Source organism: Apaloderma vittatum, unplaced genomic scaffold, assembly GCF_000703405.1.
Source record: "Apaloderma vittatum isolate BGI_N311 unplaced genomic scaffold, ASM70340v1 scaffold9051, whole genome shotgun sequence".
Classification (NCBI taxonomy): Eukaryota; Metazoa; Chordata; class Aves; order Trogoniformes; family Trogonidae; genus Apaloderma; species Apaloderma vittatum.
In genome coordinates this window covers 18,272-35,227 of record NW_009699572.1, presented here as the reverse complement: position 1 = coordinate 35,227, position 16,956 = coordinate 18,272, and the positions used below count along the sequence as shown (strand labels likewise).

The following is a 16,956-nucleotide window of genomic DNA, read 5'->3' as shown; positions in this document are numbered from 1 at the left end:
GAGGTGGTTTCCCCTTTTCCTTATTTGTCGAGGTTCTTTGTTCACCTTCAGAACAGGTCTTTCTCGTCTCTCAGCCTTAGATGGACAGGTGTGGCATTTCCTGCAGTTTCATCACTTGAAGTTATCTAAGTGAGATCTCGCTCCTTAATCTCAGGTCTCGCCCTTGAGTGATACTGTTAATCACTAACATATCTGTTCCTTATTCAGGCCGGAAAGCCAGCCGGGCACAGACCTGCCGATTCTGCCCCAGGAGTTTTCATGACACCTTTTCTCAAAGTGCTTCTGAAACTTAAGAACTTTATATATGAAAGATTCAAACTGTGTTCTCTTTTAAAAACTTCTTAACCTGAATTTGAAGACAGTGAAAACTCCATTAGTGCATTCACCCCAGTAATGATCTCTCTCAATGGCTACATTCCAACACAAACGAGCATATCCCTAACAGCACCAACAACATGAAAAGACCCTGCTAAAAGCTTTGAACAAGGGATGTCTCTCCTCTTTTACCTATTTTAGTTTTCAGTAACTAAACTCAAGGATGCAGAACAAAAAAAGCCCCCCATATATTAGCTTAATATAAAATCTTAAGTAATTACTAACATTGAATTTTGATTTCTACACTGACGACCTATACTTGGCATGTTGGTAAGTCTATGAGCCAAGACAGAACAGCACGAGCAAGGGATTTTTCAGACAGGAAGTACACCTGCTGCTTACAATGCACTTCTGAGGTCTATACAAAAAAGAAACCCTCCTCGCTCCACATTCCCTTCCCTACAGGATCTTCAAAGGTCTGGAAACAGTAGCAGAGATAGGAGAATTAGGAAGCACAAGTGTTCTTTAGGAGGAACAAATTGCCAAAGTCCATCTAGTTGCATCTAGTCCTTCCCCAAGTACTAAAGGAAGATCAGCTACAATCATATTGTTGATCTTTCACCAGATTGCTCTCAGAGGTATCCAAATCTAGAAATTCCTTAACCATCCCTAGCAATCTAGCGTACGGCCTCGCTTGGCTTATTGCCATTCAGAAGGCTTTTTCCTAGTTTTATAACTGGAAACTTCGTGTCCTCTCTGCAACAGGTCTGGGCTTCTGACATCATCAGAACAAAGGCTTGCAGAGTCTCTCAAAATATTCTCCTCCACTTTGGGACGTGTGGGGATCAACACAAACTTCCTAAAGCTTCAAAGGAAAACAACCTCTGGTTTGAGACATGGAACCTTTATCATACAACTATTCAAGTTAAAACTGTCTATTTCAAAAGGCTATAATTCACATGCATTATTTGTTCTTCATTTGGTTAGAGAACAATGACAGCAATTACTCTAAGGTAATTTGAGGGATTGACATTTTTGAGTTCTTTCAAATTTTAAGGGTTTGGAAGATGAAATATCTGTGAATCTCCCCATAGCTTTCAAGAATTCCTCCAAAATAGCTCTAACAGTGTTTGAAAACCATTTTCTCCCTTGGAAAGAAGCATTCAACACATCTGGGTTAAACTGACATTTGCAATGAATATCTAACCATACCAATGAAGCAAACCTCAGACGATACACATGCACATAGGACTTTTTAAATTGAGCATGTAGAAGTAGGCTGGCATAAAGGATAAATTAATGGCTGAAGACAACAGGCAATAGCTAGTGAATCAGATCAGTGTCCATGCAGTGCAAATTTGAATTCTGTCCTTGGCAGCTTTCTGAGAACTAATTATTCTTTTCCACACTGTGCAGAAGTTCCTTCTGGGTGGGGATATCGCCGCAGCTCTAGCAGCGCAGTATTTCTTTCAAAGAACAAAACATGTTCCCTCCAAATGCTTTAGTATTCCCTGTATTAATAGCTTCTGCCTTGCAGCAGAAGCTACAAATATTAACATGGCCAATCCTCAGCCTTCTCTCAATATTATTCTCACTGTCACTCAATTGTGAGAGTATTTTTTTCAATAGCATGCCCTTCTTAGACCATTCCATTCAACATTTTTTTCTGTTTACAGTACCTAATCTCTCATCCAGAACATTACTTGCTTCTCCTGATGCAGCCTCTTACTCAGTACAACAACCCATTTCAAGAAAAACCGTAACTGCTAAAATCACTTTTCTCCCACCCAACCACATCAGTCTCCACCCACAGTATTTCCATTAAATAACATCGCTTCCACACATTTCCTCATCTTATATTCATCTCTGAGGGTGAAAATAATTCTAACTCTATTTGGGTTTGTATCTCTGGATCTTTTTCCAAATCTCCAAGTCTAATATTAATCAACGTAGATTTACATTATTCTTTTCTTTTACAGTCTCTTTTCCATTTTACTCACACTGTGCCACCCTAAACATTAACATAAGGTCCCCTACATGGACGGTAACAAGTCGGGCACCCTTGGCTACTACCAATATTGGAATAAAAATACACTTTCCTGGAGTTTTGTTTAGGAGGGTGTCAGAGAAAGAAACCCAAATCAGTGTCCATATCAACTAGGACAACTTATTAACTGCTTGATCAAGCTCAAAAATACAATTACCAGTTTATTAATTCAGAAAACTGTACTTGCTGCTAGCTTATTTGTCAGGCAGTTAACTACAAATAACAACTGGGGGAAAAAACCAATAAAAGTAATAGTTTTATATAATTTTTACTAATGGTTTACCCTGAAATACTATCCTGACTTGGGAAAAAAGCACAAAACAAACGGACAAAATCTTTGCAACCAACTATCATTGTCTCAACCACACAATGAACTTTTCATAACAAATCCCTCCATTTCAGGCAGGTGGCTCATCGGAAGTATAGTCATTCCATTTCTTTAAATCACTCTAAGACCCTATTGTTTTCAGTTTTCACATTAGAAAACAACATCATTTCTTCACAGAAAATTCACATTCTTCCTGCTTTTGTTGCACATGACTAAATTACAGAAAAGACCAGTCCTACTGGAATTTATCAATCAACAGAGCATTCTTCTTTGCAAACTACAAAAAACACTCTGTCCTATATACTGGCACTATGGAGGTCCCAGTACAATCCCTGGAAGGAGAAGGAACTCTCTATGGCATGCTCAGCACAGCGGACGGATTTCCCCCTTCCTGCCTTCTTCCAGCTGTGATAAACACCAAAGCAAAGTCATGCTCTAGAAAAGGAAAATAAAACAGAATACAGTAGACCTCAACATTAATAATAAATCAAAAAGCTGTTCCAGTGTTACTGCAGGCAAACCACATAGTGGTAAGGACAGCTTGTGCACTGAAAAAAACACTTAAGTAATGCCACATCTTAAGGAACAGTGTTCGGGATTCCAGCACAGAGTCTGCAGCTCTCCCTTGTCTTTTCATAGCTGTTGATGTAAGGTTCCTTCAAAATAAACGTATGTCTGGAATGACTTCAAGGTTCATTTTGTAGCCACATAAACATAGCCAGGCAGCTCATGAAGGTCGAAAATCACTTCAAGAATTTGTACAACAGATGTCTTTAATGTGGTAAAAAAATGTGATTTGTTATCACATGACATCACTGCCCTACGACCCCTCATTCTATAAAACATAATTTAAAATTACAAATAATACTCATAGAACTAGCTGAGCATTTACAGTAAATACTGTGTATGACATCAGAATCCCTAGAAGCTGTTTCAGCAAACCAAGAAAGCGGGGCTAAAAATACAACTTCTTTGGTGTTACTTAAAGGCTACATTTTGCTTAGTGAAGACCATCTTCCTCTAGAAGTCCATGGGAAGAGAATGGTGCCTTTAGAGCAGTGGTTTTAAGGGGAAGATCGTGAACCCTCTCTGCCCAGCACAGGAGGTATCAGGTCTCCTCAAAGAGAACCTGGACTAGGGCGGGGGGCACACAATGTAGACTCTTCCCTGCACATAGAGCCCCTTTCCCAGGCCAAGAGGAATCTGAACATGCCAGAATGCTTTTGAGAAGAATAAACGGAATGCATTCTGCCTCCACCTTGCCTGGTCCGGACAAGTATTTTGGGCAGATCTACCTGACAGTATGCAATGCTAATTACAGCTCCCCAGAACCTAATGGGAGATTTTTGAATGGTATCGAGCTTCAAATTATTGTGTTCCCACTTGATCCGGCCATATTTTGTCCCTCACCTTAGCCAAGCCTAAGGCAAGGTTCAGGAGAAAGGCCATGTCAAAGACTTGGAGGCTGGGCTGCTACTACCCTGGCAGGACAAGAGTTCAAGGCTTCCAGAGTAGATACGTGGGCTGGGGCAGGGGAAGAACTAAGTAGAGAAGGGATGATGCTGCCACACTGGGACACAAAAAGGGCTCTTGGTGACACTTGCAGTACTTGGTGCATATTAAGCACATTATCCCGATTCTCTTACACAAATTTACACAGACCGTATATGCCAAGCTGCCAGATTTTTAGAGTTGGGAAAAAACCCGGAGCAGTTTGAGAATACTCGTCCAGAGGGCAGCAGAGAACAAATAAATACGTCAAAGAGCCTTTTTTTTATCCCTCCACCACCTACTTGGAGTTTATGAAGACGAATGCGACCGTCTTTGGATCACATCTTGTGATGGTTTGGTGCTGTCTTCCACACATACCTTTATCATTTAGTATTCTTACCTTTTCAGTTGCACAAAAGCAAGACAACCTATGTTCCTGACACACAGTGGGTTTTATTGGTAGTTAAAAGGAGGTTTGCATCCCCAATTTCACTTAGAGTTAAGTAACACGCTTTATTACTCACCTTTATACTATTATTTGGCTTTATAACAACAATGGGGACATTTTTTCAAGTATTTATCTACACACATCAACATTTTACACAAGTTAAGGGAGAAACTTCTTGTGCTATCACCAAGACAAAAATACAAAACTGTGAGCTGCTTTATGAACATAAGGGAATTAAGAGTAAAACAGTTCTAACAAAATAAATTTCTACACATTACAGACATCTGTAAACTTTTTGAAGATTTCTGGAATAGGTGTGGGTAGAACACACCGAAAATTTCTCATGATGAACAGACTGTTGGTAGAGAAAACACTAACATTTTGGGTTGGATTAAAGTCAGTTGGAATTAATTTCTTTATTTTGTCAAGTACTGGTTACTGCCTGTATTCAGAAATACTTGTCTAGGTAATTCTTTACTTGTTCATGCAGATCTTCAGAGTTTTTTATGGGACACTGACTTGTGTGAGCTATAGGAATTCTGCACATAACTAGATGCAACTTTTCTAAAATGTGCAGATGTATTAGAGGATTTGCTGCAACAAATTTCCTCATGAAGGGCCTGGAGAATAAATATTAAGAAGAATGATTGAAGGAGCTGAGCCTGTTTAGTTTGAAAAAGAGGAGGCTAAGGGGAGATCTCATCACTCTCTACGACTACCTAAAAGGACATTGTAGAGAGGTTGGTTGCTCCTCACAGGTAATTATTGATAGAACAACAGGGAAGGGCTTCAAACTGCAACAGGGTAGGTTTAGACTGGACATTAGGAAAAATATTTTCACAGAAAGAGTAGTCAGACATTGGAGGTGGCTGAGTCACTATTCCTGGATGTGTTAAAAGATCGTTTAGATGTGGTGTTGGGGGATATGGTTTAGGGGCGAGCTTTGTAGAGTAGGGTTAGTGGTTGGACTCAGTGATCCCAGGGGTCTTTTCCAACCTGAATGATTCTATGACTACAGCTTTGTTGGAAACTAAGGCTTGTAACACCTTCTGGCTAAGCATAGCACTGGTAAGAATTTCAGATATGAAACAAACACAAAAAGTCCTTGCAGATATCTGGGAGCAAGAAGACAGAGCAGCATTTTTTTTCCAAAGGCTGCTTAATTAAAAAAAATAAGCATGTGGTTGCAGGCATACTATTTGTGAATTCTGCCACTCTACCTGTCACTTCCAAGTTTATAATAGCATACTGTACACTTCAAGATGTCAAAAGCAAGGATGTTATCAACAAAACTGAACACTTTTTGACCCCATGTCTGCTTTTAACACATATATTCCAGATATTCTGTCATCTTCAGTCTTACTATAGTGCTTTCCCCGCATACCGATACTGCTAATCCAGATGCATCTTGGCCTAGAGCTCATCTTTCAATACCAGTTCCACAAAGGTTCATAATCTCCTTTCACCTATAACATCTCATTCAGAAAAAGACCTTTAACCACTCTCTTTATATAAAAACTCTCAACTCTGCCTCACAGTCCAGTTTGCTTTCATTCAAGTGGCAGAAACTGTCTGATCTCCTGGTATTTTCTTGCCATATCTTGCCGTTAGGTTAAATCCCAGAACAGCAGAGGCTTATACTCATGATAATTTCCTAAATTCTTTTCTTTCTGTCCTCATCTCTGCTACCAGAAAACATCAACAATCACTTGGCAATACTCAAGGGCATGATCTAAGAATTAGCTTCAAATTATTTACCACATTGAACTTAATGAATTCAAAGTAGATCATGCTTAAGCCCTGTCACTTTGCTATAAGGAAGGGCATATATTTAATACTCCGTCTTTTCTTTGTCTGGAGAGTTGTATTTATCACTTGCTCCTAACCTACTGTTACATCCTCTTCTGAAGATACTGCTGTAAATATCATCCTGTCTCGTCATTCCAACAGATAGATGCTGAGACAAATTTCCTTTCAAAACGAAATTTCTTCCCTTCTTTCATGCCTCGCTAGTCTTGCTTTGCTGTTCTTCTGCAAGAGAAAATCCATCAGTAACAGTCCAAAATCTCACTAGGTAACTCATTTCAAGTCTGTCTCTATCAGAGCACCCAGGAAGTCACTTAACAGTAGCAAGACAGCCACTATACTGTAAATAATGCCTGTGAATTTCAGATGATCTCAATTTAAACCTCTATTCTGCCATATTTATGAGACATGCTGTTTGTCCTTTTCATTACTGCACACAGAATTCAAGACACAATAAATTCTCCCACAATTAATTTTGTAGCTCATTTGTGATCAAAGAAAATGTCTTAGTCCCAATTTCAGAAAGAAAAATCAATGCTCAGGAAGATTGAAGCCGGTATTTTCATCGTGTTTCCATCATGTCCATTTCTCCCACAAGGTTAGAGGGAGCAAAACTTAGAAAGGAAGGCACAAAAAACCCAGAAGTGCTAAAAAAAAAAAAAATGGGTAGAGAGACAAATGGAGATGCAGGATCACACAATTTCCTCTAGTACGTAACAGCACTCATACTCAGAGCTAACATCTAGATCTTACTGTCCAGGCAGCATCTATGTCAGTTATTTACTGTATCTATATCTACAAACAGAATTGATATTTTTTAAAACAGACACCAGGAAGAGCTGAGCCATTTAATGCTGACATCAATATTTATAGCAGAAAATACCTTTTAGTCTTACATAATCAGCAGTTTTAAACAGAAAGGCATAAAGCTAAATGGCCTTCTCCATGGTGACATTTAGAGTAGCTCTGAAGGAAAGGTAACATGTGAAGAGCATACTAACTATGTACAGTACAATATTTGTAAGCCAAATGACAAATTAAAAAAACCACAACACTACAAAACAAATTGATGTTTTACTGGTTGAACTACTCTTTCAAACACCACAATGGGCTCACAATGGCTCGCACTCCACTGGTAAGAGTCCTTGAATCTGAAACTTTAGCTACAGTATTTCTTCTACAATTTATTGGCCTGAACATATTTTAAAAACAATAGCATGAGTGTCTTGGGCCAGCATCTATGAGATTTACCTTTGTTCTCACAAATTTCCAGATGCAAGTTTCATTACACATATTAATCAAGTATTGGAAATATTTCTGTTGCCTTTTTAAAATAATGGGGTTTTTTAATTTATTTTCAGCTTTTACCTTAAGAGCACAGAAGATGCAGGAATCACCCATACATTTGTGCGTTGTGATTTGCCGGAAACTGCGGCGAAAAATGTCCAGGTGCCAGAGAACCTGAAACACAGCAAGAGGCACAGCCAATTTTATGAATGTACAGAATACTGCATAAAGCTCTGATTAAAATCGCACAAGCTAAATAACCCCAGAAACACACTAATGTCAGTGAACAGCACTTTTAAAACAGGATGCCTGTTATCTAACTGGAAGTTAGTATTTCCATCTTCCTTCCTCAGCTGTAGCACTTACATACATTAATTAACAGTAGGATGTCCCTCTGAATTTCTTGCCCTGTGTCTTTAGATTAAAAAAATTTGCTTCTTTGTCTGTGTGGCAGCTTACGCAGCACTGCCCCAACTGCTCCCCTGTGCTGGCACCACGGCCGGACACGGCGCAGCCTCACTGCGAGGCTGGGCAGAGCTGCCGAGAGCACCCACCGCCCATCAGGGCTGAAACTCGCCTGTCCTTCCATCTCCTCAGCCGCCTCCTGGTTCTGAGCAGAAAGCCCAAATGCTAGAAAAGTGAAGCACCAACAACATATACATTAACAAGTTCTTGCAAGTCAAAATGATAAACTACAAAAAGGCATTATGCCCAATATTATCGCTGGTAAGCACTTACACGCCGTGATTCCTGGCAGATTTCTAACGCTGACCTGTGTGGGCAGTTACACCCTTCTCTCAGGACAGGCACAGTGGTAATACCAGGTCTGTGACCAGGCATGGTCACAGCTTATAAAAGCAAGCGAGCAACAGCAAGGGGCAACATTTGACATAACAGCACCAAGCTTGTTCTTACATTTTTACCACTGAATCTGTGGCATCTTGGGCAATTATCTAAATTCATGTCTGTAAGATAGAAACAATATTGATCTCTGAGATGTTTCACAGTCAGCTCTTTATAGAAAATGCTGTCAGCACTGGCTATTTCAGCCTCAGCTAACAATAATTGGACTTTCTTGTAAGCCTCAGAGGTACCAGCCTTTCAGGAGGTAGAAGCTTGCACTGAAAGAAGTCCTGACCTAAATTGCATCCTGCCAGGTTCCGGACAGCGTGGAAAGGTCTAGGCTGGCATCTGACTAGCTAAAGACTTCATTAGCATAAACAGAGGAACAAACTTTTTATTTCTGATGAATTTCTCCAGAGCAACTGGCTCTGCAAAGTTGTCAAAAACTTCAGAATTATCACAGCTATGTTTATATTCAAGTTCACTCTATACTTAAGGGTTTGGGGGCAACATGAGCCTTGGCATCAACATTCCTGAAGAACTACTGCAGACTTCACAAAAGAACAAAAAAATAAGTCCAATTTTTCAATGTAATTGCCTTTGGAGTTTATCTTGAATGTTTATAGAAATACTAAAAGGAGCAATAAGCATTCAAGAGACCGTCAGGCTAACACTGAATGTTTAAAAATTAATATTAAAAAAACTAGAAGTATTTTATGAAATTATTGTTTAAAAATGAATATTAAAAAAACTAGAAGTATTTTATGAAATTATTGCCATCTTGATTTTTTCTTAAAGTCAGCTTTGCCCATAAATATTTTTGGTGTCTGATCCTGAGCTTTAGAAGAAAACAGTTTATGTAGAAGACTAAAGGCCAAGTTGTTTACTTGCATCTTCATGTATGGCCTGCAGCTGGTGTTAGGCTCTACTTAGCTCTGATCTATGTTCACTAACTCAGTATTAGGAGGCAAAAAGAGATTACGCCTTAACAGAAGAAACTAATACAGTACATCGCTGGAAACTCTACTTTTTTATTATTATTACTCTTTGTACCCAGTCTCATATTTCATGGCATATTAAGCCTATTGAGGGTCACTGGTGTTTGTGTTATGTGCACCACGGGGGTTTCTTGAAGGCCGAAGTTAGCTTAGAACCTAATCATGGCCACGAGGGGAAAAAACCAAACCAGCGACACAGCCTGTCCTACAGACAAGGCACATGAAGGGATGGAAAACTCATGTGGAGAAAGAGCTTTAAACCCTTCAGCCACAAGGGCTAAATCTCCACCATCAAACATTCAGAACACCTAAGTGGTGACATCACCACTCGCAGCCACACCACTCCACTAAATTCTGACAGAGGAAAAGGTTTTACTTCTAAACCAAAAGGTAAAGAGTCAAACCATCTAAACTAAGCTACAAATAAGCAGTTAGAAAGAAAACTGGACTACATCAAAAGGATTATGTATAGGTACTATCAAACCCTAAACTTGACTGGTTCAACAAAGACCTTAAGGAATAGACTACTGCAAGCTATACAATATTCTATTATTTTGAAATAATTTTCCACATATATTTTCATCTTTGTCTGACATACAACAAGCTTACACAAAAAAGAGATTCAAGTACACTAACTGTGACTACGAATGCTGTTAATTTCACGAGGAAAGCCTGAAAACTTAAAAAAGCTGTTCTACAACTCAACTAATCCACATTTTCAAATGTAGCTTCATTCTGTGTAGGCCCAAAAACTATTATGTAGCCAGTCAATCCTGGCTAACAGACAAAGGACAGAAACAAACATTTTTTTATTCTGTGTTCTTACCTGCAGCGCACTATTCAGGAAGCAACTGTTCTGTCCTGGTTCATTGCTGAGACCTTTACTGGGTGCTATTGAGGTTGTATTCCGTGGGGTAAACATGCCCTGTACATTCCCCCGACCCACAGAAAAATAATTTCTTTTCCAAGACATCTTCCAGTTTCACCTGCAGAATATGTAGGTTTAGGCTGGTGAAGTATTTAACTCAATCAGACCCTTCCCTTTCTTTCACCAAAATTTAGAACCGGAACAACATCCGAACTTCTTTGAATTATAAACAGAATTTATCCTTTCCTCAGGACACAAGTGGTTTGCTTCTTTTAAATCCAATCCAGGATGCTATGCTTTATTTGATGCTTATGTATGCAAAAATCTCTTTTACAAGCAGCCACATACAAAGTTTGCAAAGGGAAGGAATTCATGGTTGTGCAAGTTCATCTGTTAGGCTGCTTCTCCCTTTTTCAAACAGGCAGTGAACTTCAGGGAAGAAATGGCAAGGAGGTCCCAGAATCAAGAGGAGAAAAACAACAGCTACCTCCCACACCCCCAGAACTCCAGCTTCTCTAATCCTTTTATAATCCTCTGGCGGAAGACGGGAAAAATCCAATTACTAAGGGAGCAGAGAAACCAAAACCAAAATAAAACCTTGGCAGCTCCCTTTCAGTTATGCCTGTCTTGGAAGATGAAAGAGACATTATCCTCACGGGGCAAAAAGAAGCAACTCCAGGACTTGAGAGTGAAGAGCTTTAAAGTAGCAAAAAGTCTCCCATACAGTTCTTCTACTTCCACGTGCTATCTTCAGAAGTTTCTTCTGCTGATCCTCCTTTTGCAATCAGAATGCCCAGCCGTGCCAGAAAGCTTGAGAGAGAAAAATAATCAAAGGCTTGCGTCATTTAATTACTCTCTTGGTTTTGTAGTGTTCTGCCAAGACCAGTATTGCCTCACCTCCCACAATACACTGAATCTTCTGAGACAAAGCAAAAAATACAAACCTTGTCCACCCAAAAAAGAAAATAACATGGAAAAGAATAGATAATTGTGAGAGAAGTATGGAAGAGTAAGAGGGCTGGAGTATGTTGGAAGGGTTAAGAAGGAAACTAGATTAAAAAGAAACCAAAACAACATTCATGTGAGTTTTCATATGTATCCTTTATAATCTTGAAGTGTTAAATTTCTTCAAGATCTCTTAGTCACCCAAACGTCAGCACGAGGGTTTGTGATTCTGCAATTACATGCTCGTACGCTGTTGCCCCAGAAGTGGAATTTTGCTCCAACCTTAGAAGGCTGAGAAGACACAGGCACAAGGTTCTTCCCTGACTCAGCAACTCACAGCTCTCTCTCGAACAAGAGAGCCTCCAAATTTTCTTAATCTGAAACTATGTGTATCTCCATAAAGCATTACCTACCTAGGCACACAGGATATATAATGTCTTCCAAAAGACATTGATGCTTCTGAAGAAGCCAGAAGAATCATCAAATTGACACTGCTCTTCCTACCACAAGTTCACTTCTTCCCTCATCTCACAGGAAATGTAAAAACGAATTTGATCTAAAAAATTCCTAGAAAGGGGAATTTACAACACTCACGGCAAAACACTCAGCCACCAGTGTTTACTTAACAGACAATCGCAAAGTATTTTCCAGGGACGTTCCCAGTGACATTCAGGACTATCCATCTTTGATATACATAACAACTGAATTTACGTATTGTGGCTCGTATAGGCAAGATTACTCTATACTGAAGTAGTAATTGCTGCACAAAGTCAGTGCAAAATAGTTTTTGTTGATGTCATACTCTGTGTGTCTAACTAAAAGAGTAATTCCTTACAAAGATATCCTGGGTATCCGTGATGACACATTTTTTGCCTTCCACACAATTATAAATTCATCTCCTGTCAAAACACAGAAGGAACTTCCTCAACATCCGCAAATGCATTACAGGAGCCTAACCCAATCCCTTCCAGTAATATTTTGTTTGTACTTCTATTAAACTCATTCTACAAATATTAATGAAGTCTCAGCATCACTGTGAGGCAGGCAAATATCTATATACACATGAATATCCTTCTTGGCTGCCGGCATGCCATGTAAAATTTTCAGATGCGCTTGCAAGCCTGCAGACACAGACCATTACCATGCCCGCCGCACAACATTCCTCAGCGCTGAGCATACACAGAATTCATTTCAGAGCAACTCCAGCCTCAGCCCCCTTTCTTTGCTCAATCCCTTAATGAACCATGAGACAATCATACTGTGTGAGGCAATTCAGTGTCAAGCAACAACTGAAGGATCCTCGTAAACCAACACCACTCAGAATAGGTGCAGCGGCCAAGCCTGTGCCGCAGAGACAGAGCAGAACGCTGCGTAGAACGAGCTGAAGCAAGCAGGCTCTGTGCTAACTCACAACACCCTGAGCCAACCACTCTGTCTCCTCCTTTCCACAGGACCTGCAGAAAGGTGGGAAATACAATCCAGAACATGCTCAGGATGCACAGCTGTGCATTCAGTGGACTTCATGTTCAAAACAAGATTCTGCTCTCAAAAAGGACTATAAAACTTTTTAAAGTACTTTTTTGAGCCAAGCTGTCTCAGCTACGACACAGCAAACACATTTTTTTCTATTAATTTATTACTGTCTCGGAATCAGAACGAGATTAGAGGCTTTGTAGCTCGCCTGTCACTGCAGTAAGACTACTGCAGCCTAGCCAGGACTCTCACAGTCACCGTGCAAACGTACTGCCTACCTGCACTGCATTTGCCCTGCCCTGCCTTAGCAGAACTGACTGCTTACCACACATTCGCAGTGGCCGCTCATGGGAGTAAGTTTAGTTACGCTTATTTGGCTATATGGCCTTTGCAGAGCTCAGAACAAGCAGAAAACACTTCAGCTGGTAAGTACCCAGTTACGACAAAATCAGTGGCAGCTTGACACTTTGCCAACCTCTAAAAACTCATCAATGTTATATAACAGCTACAAAATGGAATCCTAATTCACCTGAAATACATGTATGGAATATACCCGTATGGACCCACCTAGCTTTTGCTCTACCACAAATAGGGTGACAAAAAGCAAGTTTTTGTAAAACCCAACCATCATTATTACAACTTTTTTTTTTTTCTTACCACCATGGGCAAATAATCAGTAGGAAAAAAGCTAACTCTCAAGTACTTTGAATACCAAATATACAACTGTAACTAAACTGCAGTGATCTATAAGGAAAGAGGAAGGCTACTGTCACACAAGCCTGTCAGCAGATGTAGGTGTTCTCCAAACATGCTACTTCTCTCAGACACTGCGGTCTCAACCACTGGACTATAAAAAACCCCAGAATTTACTTTCTGAAATTAAATCAAACTAACACTTTGATAATACATGCCACAAGCTTCAGAGAATGGTTAAGTGAGAAGAAAACATTTCCGTATATTGTTTCTGATTAAAGAAATTTTTGAGAACGACTGCTCTCCTATTAAGTTTCTCAGCCTTCTGTAGCATTTTACTGCTAGCAACTGCAGCTTCACATAACTCCTACATTTAAAAAAGCCACCACCAAAAAAACAACACACTAACAAAAAAATAAAGAGACAAAACCATCACCACTCAAAAAAAGCCACAAACCAGAAGACAGATTTAAAAGCTGCAGCTACTGTACGTCCCAGTGGCATCCTGGTATGACTCCACAAGTCGTAAGTAAAAGCGAAAGGTATTATCAGACCTGAGAAAACCGTTCTTCTAGAAAAAAAGACAGGATGCTCATTGCTGGAAATTTTACTAATATAAAAATATGACCAAAATAGGAGGAGTGCCAGACGCAAAAGCATAAATGATGCTCTTCATTCATTGCTGAAAACATTATCTTAGAGACACAATGAACTGAGGCAGAAAGCCTAAAAACTTTTAAGGTACTTTATTTTTGTTTCTCCTTTTAAGACCTCTATTTACTGGAATAAGGCACAAAATTAATCTAATCAGCCTGATTTTAAAAAGCTAACTACATCCTTGAAAAGTTGAATAGCTTTATAATAATGTTATACAGGCATTATAACAAAGAGTAAATACTATATAAAAAATACATAAAGAGTATAGAATAATAAACGTAAAGGAAATACAACATTCTAGATCACCCCTTGAGTTCTTGCTTGCTTTGGGAAGGAGGAAGGGCTCCCAGCCCCAGAGACAAGCTCAACAGGCATGAGAAGAGTGCAGGGCACCACTCCCATCACATCTCTGGCAACGCAGCCCCAGAGCAAAGCCGGCCACAGTTCTGCCCGTATTTCTGGCCTGAAGAGATCTGAGCCTGTCCTTGGGACAAGCAGAGCACAATGCTCTAAGGCACGTATCACTGAAGAGTTCAAATTCTTGTTCATTCTCATATTCATAAGCTAAATCAATCAGACAGAAATCTAAGATGTCAAGTTGTGTCCTTTGCTCTCTGGTGAGGCCCCTCCATCACTGTTCATTTTAAGAGGGAAAAAAAATTGTAATACTCTTCTCTTACTGCAGTCTCCTGCCTCTCAAACATTTTAGGCTACTGGTTGAGGATGCATTCCAGGTACATAGCTGAATTAAAACAACTCACTTAGGAAAGGAGATGCCTCCATTTTCAGACGACAGAGAAATGTTTCCACCTACCTGATGCAAAAGTAATTATCCAAACATTAGGCTAAATGTTTCTAGTAAAGACCATCAAAATTATCTTGGAGTGAAGATTAGAAACAGAAGTTTCCCCAGAACCACAGATGTACTTTGCTAGAGAGTGAGGGTACAGCAAGTCTGTGACAAACACTACAGGCTTCCCAGAAGATTCAGAGAAGCCCATTTCTGAGAAAACGCCTCAAAATAATGGAAACCAAAACCGAAGGGACTAGATGGAACAGTGAACAAACTGGGATAACACGCATGCTTAAACTAAAACAGCAGCAATTTTGGTCACTACCATTTTATTTGTACAGGGTGCCAACCACTAGACAAAACTTCTGAATGCCCCTTGTGAATACAACTCCCTCAAGTGGCAAAGTTGGCATTTCTGAGCTAGCAGACAGCTTACTGCTTCTACAGCGATTGGAGGGAGAAAACTGAACAAGTTTTTTTATGAAAAAAGAGTATGTTCTTATACTAACTTTTCAAACTAATAAATAACCCACAAAAATCCAAACTCAAACCCACTCTCTGTTCCTGCTAACTGCTCAGACCAACAAGGGGCATGGAGAGACCATGTTCTGCAAAAATACCCCAAAGTGAGACTCTGCAAGCTGCTGGGGCCAAGTATAGATTTACACTTCATGAAGATATTCTTCACAGCAAGCAGTTCTTCCAAATTCTTCATCCAAAATGCCTCTGACTTTTTTATAAAACTATAGTGGACTGTCTCTTAAAACAGTTTAATGAAATCTTGTGAACACTTACCTAATCCGAATCATTTGATTTTAAGCCTGACAGTCAGCCAAATCTATTTAAAGAGCATCTCTCACAGTAAAAAGCTGCAGAAAGCCACTGGATTTGAACTGCAGAAGGTTCAGTGATGGTGGAGAGCTGGAAATTTCTATATACTCAAGCTCGAAGGGAACCTGTCTGCTTCCTTCCAGCTGCCTGCAGGTGCTTCTCCAGGGTTACAAAGTCTTTAGTTAGTTTTGCGGTGCTTCCAGAAAGGAGGACATCAGCTGATAAACACTTGCTTTTCATGCCAACTTAGAACCATGCACACTTTTGTTCAAAATAGTGGGAAAGTATGTCACTTACCCTACAGAGCTACTGACAAGAGAGTCGGGCAGCCACGTCCAGACTTGCACGAAGCAGTTAATAGGACTTAAAGTGCCCAGTTGGCTCTCAACAAGAAAAGCTATTAAAACCCAACAACATTACAACCATTCAAAGGCAAATTACAGTTAGGGGGAAAAAAAGTCAAACACAGAGCTCTAAATATCTGAAGCCAGCATTACGGCCTCTTCTGATCGAAAATAACTTAATCTGCACGACAATCTAGAAGTTTCGGGAGGAAAGCATCTCTTCTTAGAGGCTGCAATTTATAAGAGTGCAATGTGGAATAATTGAGTAATAAAGGGCTTCTGTTTTAAGACAAACAATGAGAGAGATGAGGTCAGAAGTAGAGACGCAAAGGCCACGTTATTTACTTAGTGTGGGGCTTATTGCCAAAACACACTTCACTCCCCAGATAAAACTTCTACTCAGATCAAAAACATGGTATTAATAACCACTGATCTCATGCACCACGGTACTTTCAGCTCATGCACTTGCTGTCCAGGTTACAGGGAACGGAGGCAGATGAGTCCACAGCTTTGTGTCCTACTTGCAGAATCTTTGGGAAGCAGCTGCCCTCCTTTCTGTGACACGGCTCCATGGATCCATTACTTCAACAACTTTTCTCTGACAGCTGAAGTGGGAAGGAAAATATATAAAATTAAGAAAGACTGCCCAGGCTGAGGTAAATTCAAGCCTTTTCAAAACAAGCTTCACTCCCTTCAGAGTTGCCCAGCTCTTGAAGACTGCTGCTGTCCATAATAATAAAAGCCTGCAGTCTTAACACATCTGGAGTTCCAAAGAACTCACTCTAAAGT

The 16,956-nt window shown here is 39.9% G+C and overlaps 1 protein-coding gene across 1 annotated transcript in view; it reads right to left on the bottom strand.

The window, feature by feature from the left end:
- Positions 1 to 10,667, bottom strand: part of USP54 (ubiquitin specific peptidase 54) — a 51,184-nt gene extending 40,517 nt beyond the window's left edge. The window contains exons 1-2 of the mRNA XM_009878428.1: positions 10,390 to 10,667; positions 7,804 to 7,896 (exon numbers count right to left, since the gene is read on the bottom strand). Of these exons, the coding sequence (XP_009876730.1) occupies positions 7,804 to 7,896; positions 10,390 to 10,536 (240 nt within the window). The 5' untranslated portion in view covers positions 10,537 to 10,667. The remainder of the gene's footprint in view (positions 1 to 7,803; positions 7,897 to 10,389) is intronic.
- Between the last annotated feature and the right edge of the window lie 6,289 nt (positions 10,668 to 16,956).